This window comes from Ursus maritimus, unplaced genomic scaffold, assembly GCF_017311325.1.
Source record: "Ursus maritimus isolate PB19 unplaced genomic scaffold, ASM1731132v1 scaffold_1, whole genome shotgun sequence".
Classification (NCBI taxonomy): Eukaryota; Metazoa; Chordata; class Mammalia; order Carnivora; family Ursidae; genus Ursus; species Ursus maritimus.
In genome coordinates this window covers 63,876,805-63,898,942 of record NW_024423343.1, presented here as the reverse complement: position 1 = coordinate 63,898,942, position 22,138 = coordinate 63,876,805, and the positions used below count along the sequence as shown (strand labels likewise).

The following is a 22,138-nucleotide window of genomic DNA, read 5'->3' as shown; positions in this document are numbered from 1 at the left end:
CTAACACAAACGTTAATAAAACCGATTTCCCCTCCACAATATATTAAAGTATTAATACATTATAATAAAGTATAATACACTAAAGAAATACTACTTCAGATTTTTTTTTAAAAAAAGGAAAAAGAAAAGAAAATGGGCAGCTTTGTACCCAAATAAAATCAGTTACTAAGAAATTCAGAATTTATAGGAACTACCTCATCAAAATCTATTCTCTCAAGATATTATTTAAGAAATAAAAACTTCAGGGGTGCCTGGGTGGCTCAGCCATTAAGCGTCTGCCTTCAGCTTAGGTCATGATCCCAGAATCCTGGGATCAAGCCCTGCATCGGGCTCCCTGCTTGGCGGGAAGTCCGATTCTCCCTCTCCCATTCCCCTTGCTTGTGTTCCCTCTCTTGCTGTCTCTCTCTGTCAAATAAATAAATAAAAAATCTTAAAAAAAAAAAAGAAATAAAAACTTCATTTTTAAAGATTTATGGTTTTTTTTTCTATTGTAGATAACGGAGGACAGTTTAATTTTAGAAAACCACAACATACATTTTTTTCTTCTTTAACAGAAGGTATTAAAAAAGGAAGTATCACTTGCATCTGTCTGAGGAACATGTAGAAACAGCTGTCATACCAATTAGTGCAGGGACACTAGTTTCGTCAAGTGTCATGGCGGTCTTATACCACTTCAATGCCTCTTTAACTTTTCCTTGTAGAATCATTTGGTATCCAAGTTCTGTAGCAATTTCTGATTGCTGAGGGGTTAAACTAAAAGCTCTTTCTAGTAATGTCTGAATTTTTTGAAGAATGAGTTGACTTCGCCCACACTAAAAAGAACAAAGAAATTTTAGACTAGAAAGTCAAACATTTCTACTCAGCTGGAAGGATTATTTTTTCCTAAGATACAAATTATTTGTACTTCATAGAAATAGAATGGAAAAAAAAAGTATTTAAAAATCAAAGAAAATAAAATTCACAGAAATAGAATACAAAGATACAAATTATTTGTACTTCATAAATAAAATTAAAAAAAAGTATTTAATAATCAAAGAAAAATAAAACTTCTCTATTTACTATCCAGACAGTACAAGAGTTTATATCCAAGTAGAACTTAAAATCCTAATGAGCTATTTTAAACAACAGCTTCTTAGAAAGTATACTCTAATGATGTTGCTATACAAGTATATTTTTTAGAACTTCTTCTACTTTGCAAACTTTTTAAAACTGTCTCATGATTGTTTTATAAATTTGATAAGAAAACTGTTACTTTAAGGTAATATAGATTATATATATAATTATTATATATAATATTATATAATATTATATAATATAAATATAAATATATAATATATAAATAGAATATAAATATATAAATTTTATATATAAATAAATATATAAATTTATATAAATATATAAATATAAAATAATATATATAATTATATATAATCTATATTACATTATATTGTAATTATATATAATTATATTTTATAATTATTTTTATAATATATATTATATAATTATACATAATATATATTATAATTATATATAAATATAATTATATAATTATATAATGTATATAATAAATAATATATTATATTATAATATATAATCTATATTATAATATATATATTATAATATATATAATCAAAACTTAGGACAAGGATTTGCTTTCCCTTTAAGGAGAAGGTATGCCACCAGGGAGAATGTTTTAAAAGATCATGCGTTAGAATCTTTGTTAAAAAAGCTTCAAAAATATTTCAAGAAATGGAAACTCTGCTAAAGTAAGTATGTAATGTTCTAACATAATAACTTTTAAGAATAAAATACTAAACTGCTTGAATTTTTGTAAGCTTATTTAAAAACTAATCAAAATAAATTATCTGGCAATAAAGTAAATAAAAAAGGTAAGTATCTTTCTTAACTTGTAATAGCACAGATTTTTTTCCCTTTAAATTTCATACAACCTGACAATCTGTTTTTTAACAAAAGAATAAAGTTTCTTCATGTCTTTTAATAATTAAGATCCTTGATTTTTCTTTCAATTTTTTTATCTAGTATTTCACCTACTTGTGTATACCTTTTTCCTTGTTTTTTTTCCCTAGTTTAATTAAGAACTTCTCAATCCTCTCATTCCTTGTATTGATTTTGAGATTCTGCAGTATTTTTCTATTCCATTCCTGATTATCTTCTTCTTAGTGGATGTTGTAATAAAAATAGTTCTTTACTATTCTTAAAAAAAAAAAAAGATCCCAGCCATTTCCCCCCCAAAATTGTCTCTTACCCATGTCAAAACTGTTTTTCAAATACAATTGACCCTTGAATAACGCAGGGGTGAGTGTGCTGTCACCCACGCTCTCCCCTGCCTCTCCCACACAGCTGAAAATCTGCATATAATTTTTGATTTCCCAAACACGTAACTATTAATAGCCTACTACTGACCACACCTTCCTGATAACGTAACAGTCTATTAACACATATTTTGTATGTTATATATTCTTGCAATAAAGTGAGAGAAAAGAAAATTATAAGGAAAATACATTTACAATACTGTATTGACCGAACACATCAGCATTAAGTGGACTCAGTTCAAACCTGTGTTGTTCAAGGGTCAACTGTAGTTTCAAAAAACAAAATAAAGAATAACCCTAGTTATAAATCCTATGCTCTGATTAATAAATGACTTCCCACTGCCTTTGGAATTTCCCACTTCCCTATCCTTAAAGGCTCCACAAGGGCTACTTCCATGAAGCGTCCATGATGCCTTCTTACGGTTGGAAATCATATCTCCTCTGAACAGACTTTTTTAGGAGTGTATCACATATTTATATACATATAGCATTTTCATTCTAGGCCATATGCTCTTTGATGCCTCAACCTTTGTGACTTATTTTATATTCCCAGCCACAGATAACAGAGCTCTGTTCCATAGCAGGCGCTCTTACAGTTCTGCTGAAGGCTACTGTGATCTTATAAAAAAGTTGAGCGTTCTGTGGTTCCATGGCATCCAATGCATTCTCTAAGTTTTCCAGCTTGGTGGCAGCCTAAAACAAAAGTATCAGGATAACTTTAAAATAAACTAAGAAAAAAAGAATACATAACATATACACTAATAAACATTAAAAAAATCTTTGCCTTTACAAATTCCCTTTCGTCGAGTGAAATCTTCTATGTTGTGAAATGTATTAAAAGTTCTTTTAAAAAGCTCAAGAATTATGAATAAAGAATTGAGTTTTAAAACATGTTCTTTAGGGGTCCCTGGCTGGCTCAGTTAGACAGCATGCAACTCTTGACCTCAGGGTCATGAGTTTGAGTCCCTCATTGGGTATGGAAATGACAAATGAATAAAACTTAAAAAAAATGTGTTTTTAAAATATTTGTTATCGAGTGGAACCTCTGGGTGGGTAAAGATACCCATAATGTTCAATTAATTATATATGCCAAGCTCCGTCTCTAATGATTAGTTCATGACACACATGAGATATGAATAATAACATACAATTATGAACATTAATATTACATGACATCGGATTTTGGATTACCTATATAGTCTGGCTTATACTTAAAATATTCTCTAGAACAGAAAAATCATTAATATACTATAAGTAATTTCAATACCTGGAAAATTTACTGAAGAGTTGCCCCTAGTAAAATTCCTCTGGTATTTACTGAAGAACTTATTAGTTGCTGTCACATTTAACAATTTAACCAGACTAAACACAATTCAAATCTACTACTTGCTATAATACTATTTGCTTCAGACTAGATTTTGGCATTCTCTAACCCAGTACATAATCAATGTGCTCATTACTAGAGAAACATAATCTAATTATAAGGTCCAATAGGATGTCATCCTAAGCCCATTTAAATTATGCAAACTTAGTTAAACTGTAAAAAAAAACCTAAGAATTATATTTTGCATATATATTCTTCCATACCTAGCATCACCAGTTACATTAATCATGCATATTACTATATGCGAGTTTTATGTAGAAAACCACATATACTGTAATTAACAGTTTAAGGAATTTTCAACATATTTTAACTATTCAGTACTTTTGCTTTATTAGTTGATATAAGAAGCTCAACACTGTGTTAAAAGTGTATTTCTAGGAATCAAGTAAAAACTACCATGGCATACATTCTGAAAGAGCTCTTCAAGGCTCTAATGTACAGGCATATGTGTATGTAACGACATATTTTTTAATACAGGAAACTTTAGTATAATAAAACTTACCTTCTCTATGTCCCCCTCCCTACATAAATAGTAAAGAGCCAGGATTCTTAGTGCTTCCACATTTTGATTATCTTGAAGTATTAACCTGCAGAAAAACATTTCACTTAATGTTGAAATAAACTTAATGTGCTTTCTTTTATTTGAGGGTTTGAAAAGGCGGTTTGCTGGTCTGACTATTCCACTGTCTAAAGAAGAATTTTAATTAGTAAAATAATATATCCTTTATGAAAATCAATCTCATTATTTAAGCTAAAAAAATCTTTGAATCTTAATCTTTAATATGTTTAAAAAAGATATGAATAGATTTTATCAGTCTCTTTAAATTCTTCAGCAATCCTAAATAAAGTATTAGTTAACCATATCCAAAAGTATATTAAAAGAATAATTTGGGGCACCTGGAGGCTCAGTTGGTTAAGTGTTTGCTTCTTGATTTTGGCTCAGGTCATGATCTCAAGGTTGTGAGATCAAGCCCCACATCAGGCTCTGAGTAGGGTGTAGTGCCTGCTTAAGGTTCTCTCTCTCCCTCCACCCACCATTCTCCCTTTCAAAAAAAAAAAAAAAAAAAAAAAAAAGAATAATTCACCTTGACCAGGAAGATTTATTACAAGAATTTCATGAATGAAAAGATGGGTTAAACATTTAAAAATCTGTTACTGTAATTCACAACATTAAAACAGATTCCTATGTGATAAAAACAAATGAGAAAATATTATGAAAAAATATCATATTAGTAATAGAAACCACTCCCCTTTCCCAAAAAAGGCAATAAACAGTAAAAAATATGCAAAAGCTATATAAACTCCTAAACTTTATTCAAGGACATTTGAAAAAGAAAGTGAACAAATGGGGTAACTAACACACTAAGTTTCTTATCATGAATGGTGTGGTACACTGAATTACTAGCTTCAATCTTCACCATTTCCATTAATACATGCTTTCCGCCATGAAAGTGAGCAGTTCCTCCCATAAACGCTGATATGTACTTTACTGCTTCTTGGCTACAGACTTGGACATTTTCCTTATATTGGTCAATGTAATGTGAATAGGAATGGCAGTGTGCCACCCCGAAGTTTCAGAGGCATTGAATATTTCTGCCTGTCCCCTTGCGTCTCTGCCATCACCATGAGAAGAGCTTCCTCTGCGTAGCAGCTGCTCTCTGGCTTGAGCCCAGAGAAGAACACTCTTAGAGCTGACCAGAGACCAAACTGCAATGAGGTGCTACACCCAGCCAGCTGGATCTAAAATTTGAAGCAGACCACCAACAAGCCTGGTCGAGGTCAGATGATCCCTACCAAAGTGAGAAACGAGTGCTTCTCATCATATGCCCTGAGATCTGTAGTTGTTTGCTATGCTGCAAGAGCTGCCGTATGATAATACTCATTTTTGGTTAAAAAATTTTTTTCCCCAAATAATCTGTAGATTTAATGCAATTCAAACCAAAATCTTATAAGGTTTTTTTTTTTTAACTTGATAAGTTAATTCTGACAGTCAATTACAAGAGAAGAGCCAAGAAAACTATCGAAAAAGACAAATGATGGAGAACTTGCCCCCCAAAATATAAAAATCCATTAGAAATATAGGAAAGAATAGGCCCAGTTTAAAAAAAAAAAAAGAAAAGTACCCGTCAGTATACACGGGGAAAAAACAGCTTTTAGTATTAAAAAGATGCTCATTCTCAACATACTCGAAGAAATGAAAATAAAAATGATTTTATTCTACCCGATTCTACCACTTTTATTCTGATTGTTAAACACAAAAACGAAAAACACCACACCGATAATAGCCAGAAATGATAAGGATGGGAGAGGGGGCATTCCACAGACTAGTGATGGGAGTACAAAATAATATAACTTCTGAGGAGAACAATTTGGTAGTGCCTTCCAAAATTTCACACGTGCATGCGCGAGGCAGAGACCAATCCGTCTCCTCGAATCCACCCTCTCCTCGTTTGCTTGGGCACACAACTAGCCTACATGTTCCTGCCACCTTTGCAATTAGACGTGGCCTATGGGAGACAAAGCAACATATGCCACTTCTGGGCTTGGGCTTTTAAGAAAAGTGGAATGACTCCTATGCCCTCTCTTTCTGGATACCAATATCATGAGGTTTTAGGACAAGGCAGAGTTCCAAGACTGAAAGGGACTAGGTCCCTTAAGGAAGGTGTGGAAGAAGGCTGCCTGACCAAGAGTTAGACCCACTCAAAACAGTTACATATCACAAGAAAAATTCTAAGTGTTTAGATCTATTTTTTAATAGGATCTTAGCCTACCCTAACAAATATGATTCCCTTTAACTCAGTAATTCTTCATTTGGGAAACCATCCTCCAGAAATACACCTATATGTGTATAAAGGGGTGTGTGTGTTTGTGTGTGTATAGGCCTAAATGTCTATCGATGAGAAAAAGTTTGTTTATAGATGTTTTGATTACTAAAAAAGAATTATGTATATCTGTGTGAATGGATATAAAAGAATATGCACAAAATACTAAGTTAAAGAAAAATCAAGTTTAGGGGCACCTCAGTGACACACTCTTGGTTTCAGCTCAGGTAGTGATTTCAGGGTCGTGAGATCAAGCCCTGCACTGGGCTCCATGCTCAGCACTGAGTGTGCTTGAGTTTCTCTCTCCCTCTGTACCTCCCCACCATGCGTGTGTATTCTCTCTCCCTCTCTCTCTCAAATAAATCTTTAAAAAAAAAAAGAAAAATCAAGTTTAAAAACTATATAACAAGTCTATTTTTTACACATATCCCCTCAAATATACTTTTTCTTTTTTTTTTTAAAGATTTTATTTATTTATTCGACAGAGATAGAGATAGCCAGCGAGAGAGGGAACACAAGCAGGGGGAGTGGGAGAGGAAGAAGCAGGCTCATAGTGGAAGAGCCTGATGTGGGGCTCGATCCCATAACGCCGGGATCACGCCCTGAGCTGAAGGCAGACGCTTAACCGCTGTGCCACCCAGGCGCCCCCACCTCAAATATACTTTTGACATATTATATTGGTACCCTCTCACTCACACACAGTGCCTAGAAATCTAGAAAAATATAAACATCAAAGAGTTACTAATGTCCAAACTGTGGCCTCCAAATATCATTTCCCACTAAAAGGGATTAGATTGCATTCCACAATGGCTAATACCTGTTTGGGGCAGTACGAACACAAAATGACCCTAGTATATCTTGCTATACACCAAATAGCAAGGAAACTATCAAAAACTACTGGGATCATATGAAAAGGACCTAAGAACTAACTTGAAGAGGCTCCTAACAGTCAAAGATGAGACAATTTGAGCAATCATAATAACCAAAATGGTTAGAAACACACAAGTTTAATCCATGTCATATAAACAAATCCAAACTACTAATCAGTCACCATTGCAGGATGCCAGGGAATTTTTAAAATTTTTTTGGTTTCTTGAAACCCAGAAATAAAAGACTCAAGCATTTGTCCGATTTTTCTTATATAAACTATAACACCAGATAACCACCAGTAGATGAGGTTTTTTTTTTTTTAATAGTACTCCAGCTAAGAAATGAAGAAAGAATGATATAATCATATCGTAATCCGACAACACCCAGGTACTGAGCACAAATTTCTGCTAATGGGGCACCCGGCTGACTCAGTCAGTTAATGTCCAGTTCTTGATTTTAGCTCAGGTCATGGTCTCGGGGCTGTGAGATCAAGCTCCACATCAGGTGTGGAGCCTGCTTGGGATTCTCTCTCTCCCTCTGCCCTTGCCTCTCCTACCTCTCTCAAAAAAAAAACATAAATAAATCTGCTGATACCACAAAAAGTCAAGCAAAGATTATGTCTCTTAGATGAAAGAACACATCACCACTTACGAAGTCATTGCAAAATAAATAAATTAAATAAATAAAACATGAATGTAACCAAGCCTCTATATCCAGTACCTATTTATAGGAAATTCAGAGGATAGCAACAAGTTATACAGCATATGGCATGCAATCAATAAAATTCTTATGGAAAACCTACAGGATAAAAAACTGGTTTCTTTAACTTGTACACCAAAAAAAAGAGTTGGGAGAAGTGGGAGGCAGGTGGAGGGAGAAAGAAGGAAAATGAGGAGGGGTGGAAGGAGAAAAGGAATCCTCCAATGACTTCACATTTCAGAAGAAAAATCCAAGTCCTTAAGATGACCAAGACCATTCACATCCTGGCTCCCCTGCTCCACCTTCTGCTGGGACTTCACTGTCCAGTCATTTTATCCCCTCCCACTCCTTAAAAATATGACACAAACTTTTGCCTCAAGGTCTTCACACTTGCTTTTCCCTCCTTCTGCAAAGCCTTCTTCCAGATATCTGCACGGCTTTCTCCCTTAGTTCAAATGCCATCTGCTCACTGAGGCCTTCCCTGGCCATCCCATAAGATTGAACCCCTCTCCCCCCCACTCCCTACTTCACTTTCCCGCTTTATCTTTTCTCCATAGCACTTAATAACTCTCTAACACACTCCATACCCTCTTATTTCTTCTGCTTATTATCTGCTTCCTCTCATTTGAATATAAGCTTCACAAGGGCATAAAAGAGTGTCTTAGAACAGCTATTCAGATATTTATGTAAATCAATAAATTCAGTTTTTAAAAACAATGCAATGTTAAGTTCTTCAATTCTATATTGTTTGAAAAAATCAAATTTAAAATATGATTAAAAAAAACACAGATTTTTTTTTTTTCTGGAAATTATAACCAGATCCAAAGGTAATTATATTATCTTTTTTTACTTAACCTCTGTGCTGTTTCAACGGTCTGGTCCCAATCCTGTAAGGCAAGTTGTAGTTTCATTTTCTTTACAAAAGCAGGAAGGAAACTTGGAAAGTTCACTATTATCTGGTTCACAGTCTCCAGAGCACCCGAATAATTCTGGCGCATCTCAAGGCATTGTGCCTAACGGAAGAAAAAAACGTAACATCAAAACTATGATCATATATACTGAGGTTCTCACAACAGTTATCCTGGAATAAGTAGAATACTAGTGTTTAACATTTTCTATTTTTTGTTTTCTGACTTTTCTGTAAGGAACAGTTATCATTTTTATAATGAGAAATACAAAACAAGTTTTTAACAAAACAAAAAATTTAAAACATCGTAGAACAACAAAAATACTTTATGTAAGGTATAAAAAAGCCTAATTTAAATAATTAGAACAGGAAAACTATCTTTTAGAATAAAATATTTCCAGGATATTTGCAAATAGCATCTAAAATGAAGAGATTCTGTATCTTTTTTTTTTAAAAATTACTTTCAGGCTAAAGAAGATAAGACTTTAAAGAATAAGCAAAATAAAGTTCAAACAACTCCTTCTAGCTCAACATTTTCAATTCTAGGAAGCATCTTAAGGAAATAATTGAATAAGACCACAAAAAATATAGATTATACTTATGGCAGATTTCTAATATATATAATGGAAAAAATAAAAATAATCCAATATGTCCGTACAGGATTAAATTATAGCCTATCTATTTAATCAAATTTCAGGTGGCTATGTGGATTTGTAGATCCATATTTACTGACATGAAGAGATGTCATTTATAGTACAATAGTTTAACTGGTTATCTCTAATGGTGATATTTACTCTTAATTCAGATATTACTGAATTGTATTTTTTACAATGTCTATGTATTACTTTCATAGTCAGAAAAAATAAAGCTACAGTGTTAGTGCTTTAAGAAAAGATATGAGGCATATTTATCACATACCAGATTTTTAAAAATTTGCTTCGAGATCTCCTTTAGGAATAAATTTAGTCCTGGAATATATCTCAGTTCAAAATGAGCATTCAGTCTCAAAAGATGCAATATAATCCTAAAATTGGTTTGAGACTGTATTTTCATGTATATTCTCGTATAATTATATTCCCATATAATTAAAGGAAAGCCTGAGAACCATCTAAAGATGTCACTATGTCAAAATAAATTATTATTAAAATTTCTGAATAGCTGAGAAAGATTAATGCAGAGAATTTTTTCAAATTACATATAAATTCTTTAGAATCTGCCTAAATAGCTGCTAACGTACAAAAAGAAAATCATGTTAAAAGACCACATATCTATTACTTCCTTAGGCCGTCACCTCCCACGTGATGCCACACACATATTAAATGAAACTAAGTTTGCTATGTGTTTGGTTCACATCATTCCAAGTTGGAATTAGGCTAATGCAAACATCCTCTATTGAATTAATTGAAAAACAAATACATAATTGGGATGGGTTGTATCAGAAATAGAATTTAAGCCAGTCTTAAGTATCGGAGGAAAAAGGTAAATCCCTCCTAAACTATATTAACACCTGAAATAGCCCCAACCTTAGGAGATTATCAACTAGCTTTTCTCTAAGGAATAGGGCGGAGGAGAAATGATCAAGAAAAACTTTTTAAAACCTTGATACATACTCAATTCCTCTGGGAGTGCCATTAGGTAAAACTTGACTCCAATCAGCTGGAATGCTAGTTGTACCAGAGGCGAATATCTGAACAAGCCACAGCAACAGACAAGAGTGATGAGGGGACAGTAACAACAGCCAAGACACTAATAATCCTCTCCTTTTTCATCCCCCCAAATTACTGCTTATCTAACAAGCTGTTTTCCTAACATATAAATTTAATTTTCTGTTGCTAAATCAAATATTTGAAAAATTTTAAGGCGTTCTGAAGGCATCAATGGAACTGAAGAAAGGGCCCGAATTATATACATTTCTATCCACCAATGATTTCTAATGACTGCCAATTACGTGCTCATCCTTCACAATGTAAGGCAGGTCATAGTGTTTCTCTTTTCATTGGCTGCCTATCTATCTGGTTCAAATTAAAAGCCAAAGGCTTTATACAATCAGCCCTGCCTTTCCTCAATCACTCCACACCCACCTTCTTTTCCTGTAGCCTCCACTTCTACCCTCCGCTTTGCTCATTCCACTTTCATCTCCTGGCCTCCCAGCAATGCCCTGCATGCCTTAAGGTATTTCAACTTGTTATCCCCTCTATTTGTAATACTTTCCCGCAGGAGCCCACAGAGCTTCAACTCCCACCTACTGTATAAGTCTTTGTTCATATGTCACTTTCTCTGACCATATCATTTAAACCTACAAATTCATAACCCAGCTCTGTATTTCCCCCTTTACCTGATTTATTTATTTTTCCATTGCACTTATCACCTTCTAATACACTACATAATTTACTTACTTATTTTATTGTCTGTCTCCAAAAATAGAGTGTAAGTTCCATAAAAGCAAGAAATTTTATTTTGCTTCAGGGTATCCCTGGTATCTAGAGTGATACCTTGCACATATTAGACAAACTATAAATGTTTAGTGAGTAAATAATGTAGGAATCACCACCAACAACAAAAGCAATTAAAACCAATCAAGATTCAGGAATTTGGTAGGGAAGACATTTCTCTAGTTTGTTGTTCACTGTCCTATACAAATAAAATCCAAGTACCTCCTATAATTGAGAGCTGATAAAAGTAACATGACAATTATTATCTCTCTTGAGCTAATCGGTTTTGTTGGGTTTCAAATATTACGAAAAAATTTTAAAACATGATTTATTTACCCTAACTCCAACTCACCTTACCCAACAGAGCAAAAATATCATTTCCATCTTGTAATCCCTCTTCAAAATATCTCAGTGCTTTTTTAGTATAAGGTTCTTTTCCTCTTGTGATATCAAGCCATGCTCTCAAAACCTGTCCCTGTAGAATGAAAAATTCTAATCATACTTCCATTTTGTTGGAAATGAAAGAAATAAATGTTGATGAAAGAGGTAAACTTAATGTCCTTTTTTGTGATTAGTAACAAAAAAATCCCTCTGTCAAAAAATGTTATGAATAATAAAACAGTGTTCAGTAAAACTGTTTTCAAACCCTTTCCAGCCTATCTCCAGCTCACTGTTTCACCAGAAATGGAAACACAGCATGTCTAGAACGAAATATATTACCCCTCCAAGATTACCTTCTCATCCCAACATTCTCTGTTCATGTTAACCAGTCTCTGAACTGTCCAGGCTGAAGACCTCAGAGAGACATCCTTGATATCTGACACCTCAAAATCTTGCCCTTGCCATTTATAATCAGTTGACAGGACTTGTGCGTATTTAGCAATTCTCAAATTCATACCCATGGTACAATATTTTAGTGTAGGCTCTCAAAACCTTCTGCCAGAAAGCATGTACTACCATTTTGGGGGCTGCACTCTAGTTTCTCCCCATGCAAGTTCATCCTATAAACCATCATTAAATCAGATTTGTGAATTTGCACTCTAATAATACCACTGCCATGATTAAAAAACTCAATGACCTCTCCATGCCTATCAAATTAGATATAAAGATGTGTACTTATCTGTCAAGGCCCAATCCACCTCTCTAAGCTTTTTTTCCCACCCTTTTTAACTATGCACCCAGTGTTTCTGTTAAATGTGAGCTTCACTGTACCCAGAACAAGCACATTGCCTTGTTTTTCTTATTTCCATTTATTATTTCCCACCTTGGGAGTATCTGCTTCCCTTTTCCATCAACTTTGCATTTGGAAACTGTATTCATCTTTCAGGTTTCAGCTCAAATGCTACTTCCTTCAAGAAATTCTTCCTCATCTCCTAACATTTATAGACACAATCTCTCCTTAAATCCTTAGAATAGTGCCTCGCACAAAGTAGGTAAGCAATAACTGTTAACTATTATTTTATACTTTAATCACATGTCTCTCGTACCACATATAAATGTTCTCATAATATCAGCGGGGTATGTGCTCTACGACACTACTAGACTGATCCATCCACGTAAATAAAGTTCATTTATTCCTGATCTTTGTATTGTTAACAGTGCAAATATCGGTGCCTTGACTCTAGAGTTCAATAAGGAAAGTGAGAGGAAAGGAAAGAGATAAGGGAGGAAAGGAACCAGGGACAGATCTTTTCAAGAGTTAATAAACAGCATAAAAATAAACAACCTTAGACAACCACAATTTTACAAAATAATAAAATATTAAAATAAAGTTGCTATTTCTAAAATGAGAATAGAGTAGAATAACAAGGAATACTACTGAAAATATAAGCTTCTCTTAGAAATGTATCTGTTTCAAAATAAGAAACCCAGCTACCTCTTTACTGCCATTTGACATTTTGATCATTCTGTCAATATATTCTCTCGCCTTGTCATGACGGCCAACATGCCATAGAAACAAGCCTGCATGGTACAAAGCTTTCGGCCCAGCTCCTTTACGTTGCTCCTTCACTCTGGCATCTGATTCCAGAATAGCTTCTCTATCTAGGAGGGCAAAAAGGCATTAAATGAAAATTAAATTCTAGATCAAGTGTTCATAAGGGGTCAATTAACGGAGCACAGAATATAGTTCTTCTCTCTATAGCACCACTGTGTAATAGAAATAAAATACAAGCTGTGTTTGTAATTTAAGATTTCCTAGCCACCAAAGAAGTAAAAAGAAACAAGTAAAATTGATTTCAATAATATATTTTATTTAACCTAATATATCTGAGTTATCATTCCAACACAAAATTGACATGAAAATTGAGATACTACTTTTATTATTAAAGTTTTAAAATCTGATATGTGTCTTATACAAAGTATATTTCAATTATCATGCTAAATTTTCTTCAAGAATACTCGATTTGGGGGCGCATGGGTGGCGCAGTCGTTAAGTGTCTGCCCTCGGCTCAGGGCGTGATCCCAGCATTCTGGGATCGAGCCCCACATCAGGCTCCTCCGCTGGAAGCCTGCTTCTTCCTCTCCCATTCCCCCTGCTTGTGTTCCCTCTCTCGCTGGCTGTCTCTCTGTCTGTCAAATAAATAAATAAAATCTTTAAAAAAAATTAAAAAAAAAAAAGAATACTCGATTTGGAGTGCCTGGGTGGCTTGGTCCATTAAGCATCTGCCTTCAGCTCTGCTTATGATCTCAGGGTCCTAGGATCGAGCCCTATGTCAGGCACCCCACTCAGCAGGGAGTCTGCTTCTCTCTCTCTCTGCCCCTCCTTCCCGTCCTGCTCATGCTCTCTCTCTCTCTCTCAATAATAAAAAAAATCTTTAATAAAAAAATACTTGATTTGTACTTAGATTCCATAAAATTTATAACCGAAAACAGCAGATTCATATATTCACTGTTCCAAACATAACTTTTCAAATAATTGAATCAAGTATCAGTTTTAAATTTAAATTTAATTAGAAGTTTAACTTAAAATTCAGTTTTTCAAACTAGATACATTTCAAGTACTCAGCAGCCACATGTGGTTAATGACCACTGTAATGTATACTACAGTTGTTTATGTCATTCTCAAGATCAAAAGGCTAAATAAAGACTTGAAAAAATAAGTAATCATTCTAAAATTATTAGGGCAAAGCCAAGACTAGCACTCAAATTACCCAACTCTCTAATACAATTCTAAAATATGTAAACATTCCTGGCTGTTATTTACATGGTTTAATACCGACTGCTCGGCGGCTCCCTTAAAAAGATGGTCTACCTCTAATAACTGTAACCATTAAATCTATTACATGTGTGCTTAGGACACCAGTGTCAATCCAAATCCTGAATTGAATCAGAATATGGATCAGCTACGCGGTAAGCTACAAGAAATGTCAAAGTTGTAGGCTGTGATTCTAACCAACTACCTTTCTGGAAATGGCCATCCAGAAAACGGAACTATCTCTTCCTTTTATCTCTAATGGTACCAATGTAAACTTACATGTGGAACCACCAAGGAACAACTTTATGAGTTCATGAAACAAAATTATTTCTGGAAGGCTACCGGTTTCTTGGCAAGAAGACCCTCCAACACACCCACTTGAACACCTTCATAAATTTTCATTAAGTAGTTATGATATAGAAAGAGAACTCATCAGGGCAGGGGCGGGATTTGTACTTTTCTGCCAGATGTTCATCAAGTCCCAAGTGGGGCACTGTTAGCTGTGACACCACTTGCACAAAGCTGGCTCTTACCAGATATCAGCTCAAGTTCTTAATGCACGACAGTCCTTTTATAATCAGGGCTTACGTCAGCATTAGGAAGAAGGAACATGAACAGTCGAGGGCCTTCCTAGACAATACTGATGGACATCTGGGTCCCTCCTGAGCTTAAGCCCACTCAGAATCAGCTACGGTAGAAAGTAGAGTCAGTACTCAGGTGTTTCTAAACAGTATTTCTGCCTCCATCTTTTTAGTGTCCTGGAAATCACATTTCCCAACAGAACCAACACCCTTGAAAATAACTAATTTAATGAAAACTTGATTCTAAGAGGAAAATATTTTGTACTATTTTTTTTTTTTTAGATTTACTGGCTATATCTCTCTATGCAAATTCTCTGCTCCACTTAACACACTCCTGCTGGCACGAGACCCATACAAGAACCTAATCCTGAACCACTTCCATATATTTGCCCATCGATTTAGCCTGTCTAACAAATATGCTTTATATTCAAATCCTACTTGTTCTTCAAAGACCAGATTAAGTCCTCATCTTCCACAAAACCTCCACAGCCTTCTCCTATGGATTAATAGTACATATCATTTTCAGTTAATTATGGACTCATTTGTTTTCTCACAATTTTATTTAATAGTAACATTAGAATTTAACCTTTGTGGGTTTTACATTTTCTTTTCTTCACTAGACTACAAACTTGATGTCAGGGATCACTTTTTACAATTCTTTTGTATTCTCTAACTATATTTGACATAGTCCCTTGCAGAAAGTAAGCACCTCATCATTAGATTTGTTTAGTTGTTAAACATATCAATGTTCTAAATAGCTTTTTGTTGATCTGAGCAAGTGCATGTGGGGTGAAAGAGGTATGTGATACTTTGCTTAGGAAAGAAATCTCCTAATATTAAAACATTCTGTGACATCTGATTATTGTCTAATTATTTGAAACATGATCTATATTTATAATGTTATTAGCTGTTACTGAATGTATATAAAATACAGTACTATTTCCTCTTTATTATCTATAATTATGATATTATGCTTCCACCATTAAGACCCACCATATATTGACAGGTCACACAATTTTAATTGCTGGTTGATGCACAAAATTCTCTCTACAATCTACCTATATTTCCCAACCTACCACTGGGTAAAAATTTACTGAGTATCTTCCAAGAGCTAGCAATTCTGTGGGGATGTGTACAGGCCTTTAAGAAGCTTAACATACAGCAGAAGAGATAAACTGCATGTAGCTCTGATTTGCACATAACAAGCTATAGAGTTGGCTGACGCAGAGCCATTTATGTATATACCTCTTTTGGGCTGTCCTCTGCTTAATAATTGCTAATAAACATTCAACTTGATATTAATTCAAGTGATCCCTAGATATTAATGAAACTTCTGTCATAAGATAAAGGAATATGAAAGGGACATAAGACACATTTTTTTGTGATTGATAAATTTATAACTTTGTCAGGAAGATAAAACAAATTAATACAACAGTATCTACAGAAAATTATAATACAGTATTATCAGACTAAGTGCAATGGTAATTGAGAAAAATGAAAATGAATTGAGTAGAAAAAATTGTCCTAAGCATTATACTTAAATACTATACCTGGATTAGGACTCATTTTATGGGCATATATCAGTGCAATTAGAGAGCAAAGTGACACATCTTGTTTATTTTTAATAGCCTCAAATTCACGAAGAGCTTCTTGAGTTTTACCTGAAAATCAAAATTATAATGTGACAAATTGTTCATAGTACAAAACAGGAATTTAAAATATATGGAACATGTTTGATAATTAGCACGTACCTTCCATTAATGTACCATAGGCATGATAAAACCTGAACACTGGGTCATTGCCATACCTCTTAACTCCTTCACTGGCAGTAAGTAATACATGATGGAAATATTTCTCTTGACAATAGTAATTAATCAAAGTCTAAAAGGAAATAAGTACTAAACGTTAAAAGAGATTTTGCTGTCCTGACCCACTGTAAGAAACAGATATTAATCTAAAATCTTGAATAATCTAAAAATAGGTAATGTGATTTTTTTTTCTTCCAAGTTCCTGAAAATATTATTAAAGGCTAGCACTTAACAGTAAGGAATGCAAAACACAACAAACACAAAATTTTTGAAAAAACTCAATGTTTTTAAATAATTTCAGTCTTCTTTTTCTTTTTTCTTTCTTTTTTTTTTTTTAAAGATTTTATTTATTTATTCGACAGAGATAGAGACAGCCAGCGAGAGAGGGAACACAAGCAGGGGGAGTGGGAGAGGAAGAAGCAGGCTCCTAGCAGAGGAGTCTGATGTGGGACTCGATCCCAGAACGCCGGGATCACGCCCTGAGCCGAAGGCAGACGCTTAACCGCTGTGCCACCCAGGCGCCCCTCAGTCTTCTTTTTCTAAATTATTTGTTAACAATACTGAAATTGGGCTACTTTCCTCTTTCCTCTCCTTTGCCCACATTTTCTTAAAGGTTTTAGAAAATGGGAAAACAGACAAAAAACAGGAATAATAAGAGCCTTCCATTGCCAGATCACTGGATTCTTTAAAAAAAAAAAAAAAACTCTTTTGTTTTTATAGCATTACAAAGTAATGACAAATTGAATTCAGCAATTGTCAAATGTTGTCTTGTTTTCTGAGTCCTGCAACAAATAAGAACAAGTGCTCTAAATAAACTGTTTTTCAATGGAAATAACTCTTCAAACTCATTTCAAAACTGTATTATTTAGATTTACATGGCAGAAAACTAATATAGGGAGTTACTAAGTTCTGATTAATTGGGTCTATGCTTTACACCTTTTTCTCAGGATCATACGTAAGCCTTAGTTACTAACCTAATCAAAGAGGGAAGCCAGATTCACGATCGCTGTGATACACCTGATTCACCTCCCTTAACCAATGTGGGTCATCTCCTACTCAGCTACTCTGACTCTGCAGCTGGTACACCAGGGGCAAGAAATAAGGATGAAGCAGCAATTGACAGAATTGAAACACGAGTGTCTACACTGCTCTGTTTTTACAATCTGCTGTTTCTGGAGGGCTACAGTCCACCTGCTTCTCTAGAGCAGTTAGGCAAATATTCTCCATAACTTTTCCTCCTCTTTCCTCCTTGTGGTTACTGCTCTCTAGCTCCCGTGCCCCCCACAGCACACTTCAGTAAAGTGCAGTTTTGCTCCAGTGCCCTTCCCTAAGATCGCAGATGACCTCTTCCTTTACCACAACTAAGGACTTCCTGTTCAGCATTTAAGCACTTGTAACCCTCCTGAAAGGTATCATAAAAAGGACATGTATTTAAAGGTGAAAAGACCTGTTTTTAAATTTCTGGTTCATCTTACAGCACCTTAGTTTGCTCATCTGTAAAACACTGTTAATTATTTACAGATCATTGCAAGGATTAGTTATAATATTATACCGTAAAACTCCTAAAAAAATTAAGTTCCTCTGAACCCCATTCATTGATGAAATAAAAAATGCAGTATCCAGCCAAGACCTCTCATCTAAGCTCCAGATTCATCCTTCCATTTGCCCCTGCTACCCAAGCCCAAAATCAAGTCATGGCATCCTCATTCCAGTTTGCCCAATTCCCCTGATTCTAACTAGTCAGTAAGGCTCTACTGTTTCTCTAGTCTACTTCCTACTCTCCATACCTTATCACTCCTTGGTTTGTTCAGTCCAACAAACGTTTACTGCCTACTAATGCCAGGCACTGGGCTAGATGCTGTGAATGTGAAGATGAGTAAGATATGGTTCCTGACCCAGAAAAGCTTAAATTCTCCAACTGAGACTAGAATCTAAAGACTAACAAATACAATGTGGTAAATGGAAGCAAGAAAAGAGCTTATAAAGTGCTTTAGGGATGTCCAAGAATGAGGTTGCCGTGTGGGAGGATGGAAGAACAAAATTAAGGGAAAGATTCTTCGAGAGGAGTTCAGAACTGCCTCTTGACTCATGAACTCTTCACTCTCCCTCTACACATACACTATTTCCCTTTGAGAACCTTGAGGAAGACAGAGGACTTAGCCAGTCAGGGCAACTGCAACAACAGACATAAGAAATCAGCAATGAGGGGCGCCTGGGTGGCACAGCAGTTAAGCGTCTGCCTTCGGCTCAGGGCGTGATCCTGGCGTTATGGGATCGAGCCCCACATCAGGCTCCCCCGCTATGAGCCTGCTTCTTCCTCTCCCACTCCCCCTGCTTGTGTTCCCTCTCTCGCTGGCTGTCTCTATCTCTGTCGAATAAATAAATAAAATCTAAAAAAAAAAAAAGAAATCAGCAATGATACATAAGGATGGGGTGGGGATGAGGTGGGGTAGGGAGAGGACTGAAAGTCATTCTATATTGTAGAGGAGGGATTGGCGAACTATGGCCTCCTGCCTCTCTTTGTATGGTCAGCAAACTAAGAATGGTTAGTACATTTTCAAACAGTTGAGGGGAAAAAAAAAAAAACAAAAGAAAAAATACTCATACATGAAAATTTTAAGATATTCAAATTTCAGTGCCCATAAGTAAAGTTTTATTGGAACAGAGCTGTGCTCATTTAATTATGTCTATGAATGCTTTCAAGCTACAAAATGACAGGTTAGATGATGGAGACACTCTGGCCTGGAAAACCCAAGATAATGTACTATTTGACCCTTTGTAGGAAAACTTTGCCATTCCCTGTTTTAGAGTCTTAAGTAAGACACAGATTATAGGACGAGGAGATTGGAGAGAAAGGTGGGGTCTAGCAGGGGCTCATATTAAGGACTTGGATTTGCTCCTCTAGTCTAAGTAATGAGGAATCACATAACTGTATTTTAGCATGAAAGTGTTTTTATTAAAGAGTTCATCTGGGTGGTAGTGGAAAGGATAAATTAAAATGATGGGGGAAAAAATAAGGAGATGGGGAAAGGTTTCAGAAAATAATGTAGCTCAGGCAAAAAAAAAAAAAAAGCAAAAGACCTTCCAGCACTCCCTCTCGCTGCCAAACTGTCCTTCATCCACTTACCACTTACCACTACCTAACATTGTACATTTTTCTTAGTTTTAGTATTGCAGGGTTTATTATCGTCAGGCTTAGAATAGTGTCAGCAAAATAGCGTGCGCTCAATAAGTATTTATTGAGTTAATTTAATTTTTGTCCAGCATGAGACTGTAAAATCTGTGAAGGAAGGGGCTGTTCAGCTCCGCTCATCACTATTCCAGGTTCTAGTGGACACACAGTGAGCCCTCCATCGCTTAAGGAGTGAAATAGTGAACAAACGGAGAAGACTATCATCCTACGAAGAAACCTAATTCTCAAACCTCATGCCCCTGTTTTTAGATCATCACTTAAGTGGTCCGTCATAAAATATTTGCTTAATAGATGAATCAGTGGCAGATAAGGAAGACCATCACCCCAAAATAAAGACTCTTCCATTTCCAAGCCTAGGTCTTTGTTATCATGTAATCTTTCCGTGCTCCTTTCTGTCCAACCGGTTTACTGACACTTGCTAGCTTAATTAAGTTCTTAAAGATCGCACCGGGAGGTGCAGTAGGTGTTACTCATTGACCAAGCTTTCTGAGCCAACGGGATACAAAGTAAAAGTAAACACCACAAACGGGGTGGGATAAGCACCCTAACGGCAATTCGTTAGCAGCCTGGCGCGCGGGCTGCCCTGCACCTCAAGATTTCAAAGCAGGGCCCACGGAGGTGGCCCAGGTGATGTGGCTACAGGCCCACACGCCACGCTGGGGCACCTGGCGAACTGGGGCAGCAAAAGCACAGAAGGGTAACGACGCTCTCGCGGATTCTGCCCCTCCCCAGGCTCCCCGGCCCCATGCCACCCGCAAAGGCAGCTCGCGTCCAGGCCCGCGGCCCGCTCACCTTCAGCCCCTGCGAATCCATGGCTCCCACCGGGCTGGGTCTAGGCCTCCTGGAGGACCGCTAGCCGCAGCCCAGCAGAAGAGCCAAGGGCTACCGGCCCCGCAGCCCAGGCCCAAATCCCGCTCGCGCTCCGGGACACGGCGGGAGGGGCGGGGCGGGGCGGGGCCGCGCTGCCATTGGCTGCCGGCGGCAGGGGGCGGGCTCTCAACGCCGGGATTTGTGCGGAGGAGGTGCTGCGGGGGAGGAGGCGCTGCGAGGACCCGGAGGAAGGGCTGCGGGTGGGAAAGGGGGAGCGACCTGATGGTGCGGAAGGCGAAGGGGTTTCAGAAGTGGGAACGGCCCTAGGAGGACAGCGGGTGGGCGGGCCCGAGTATTTGGAATGAGGGAATAAAGGAAATAGGGGAGGAAGTAGGAAAAAGAGCACTGTTTCCCATCACTGGCTACAAAGAAAGACACCATTTTCTGCCGTTTTGTGTAGAGGCCGGTTTCCGCAATGCGGCTGTTTGGAGGACTGACCACCACAGAGAAAAAGCTTTAACTTTTACGTGTAGTAGTTGTATTACCGCCGCAAGGTGGCGCTGAAAAGTCACAGTTCTTGATAAGTTTTTTGAACTCTTTACAGGCATTGCTGCAATCCTGTGTTTGTTGTTAGAATACGCATTACATTAGTCCTTTTTTTTCTATGAGCTCTGATAATGACAGAAGCACTTTTTCCAGGATTTTAAGTTGACAGTAAAATTAATTGCTGTACATGGGAGGCCCAGCTGGCTCAGTCGTAGAGTATGTGACTCTTGGTCTGCTACTCCTGAGTTCTAGACCCACGTTGGGTGTAGGACTTTCTTAAAAAATAAAATAAAATAATACCTATGCAAACTTTTATGTTTTCACCCATAAGGCAACTCTGCCAGCTGCTCATAGATTTCTTCAGGTCGGAGAATTAAATTGAAATATAATGAAGTAAGAGATTTCCTATTTCTGCTTCAAGATACTTTAAAAATAGTGGTGAAGATTTGAGGTTTAAGTGTTCTTTGTAGATTTCAGATTTCCATCCCATTGTTAATTATCTTATTTTAGTTGATATACTTGGAAGCTGCCATAATCAAATTTTAAATTTGTTGAGG

General features: G+C 36.2%; 1 protein-coding gene across 1 annotated transcript in view; it reads right to left on the bottom strand.

Moving 5' to 3' along the window:
• TTC21B (tetratricopeptide repeat domain 21B) overlaps positions 1-21,154 on the bottom strand; it is a 73,045-nt gene extending 51,891 nt beyond the window's left edge. Inside the window, exons 1-9 of the mRNA XM_040644320.1 lie at positions 21,018-21,154; positions 16,976-17,105; positions 16,775-16,885; positions 13,324-13,490; positions 11,800-11,922; positions 8,964-9,121; positions 4,220-4,304; positions 2,928-3,026; positions 620-812 (exon numbers count right to left, since the gene is read on the bottom strand). Coding sequence (XP_040500254.1) covers positions 620-812; positions 2,928-3,026; positions 4,220-4,304; positions 8,964-9,121; positions 11,800-11,922; positions 13,324-13,490; positions 16,775-16,885; positions 16,976-17,105; positions 21,018-21,038 — 1,087 coding nt within the window. The 5' untranslated portion in view covers positions 21,039-21,154. The remainder of the gene's footprint in view (positions 1-619; positions 813-2,927; positions 3,027-4,219; positions 4,305-8,963; positions 9,122-11,799; positions 11,923-13,323; positions 13,491-16,774; positions 16,886-16,975; positions 17,106-21,017) is intronic.
• Positions 21,155-22,138: the final 984 nt, after the last annotated feature.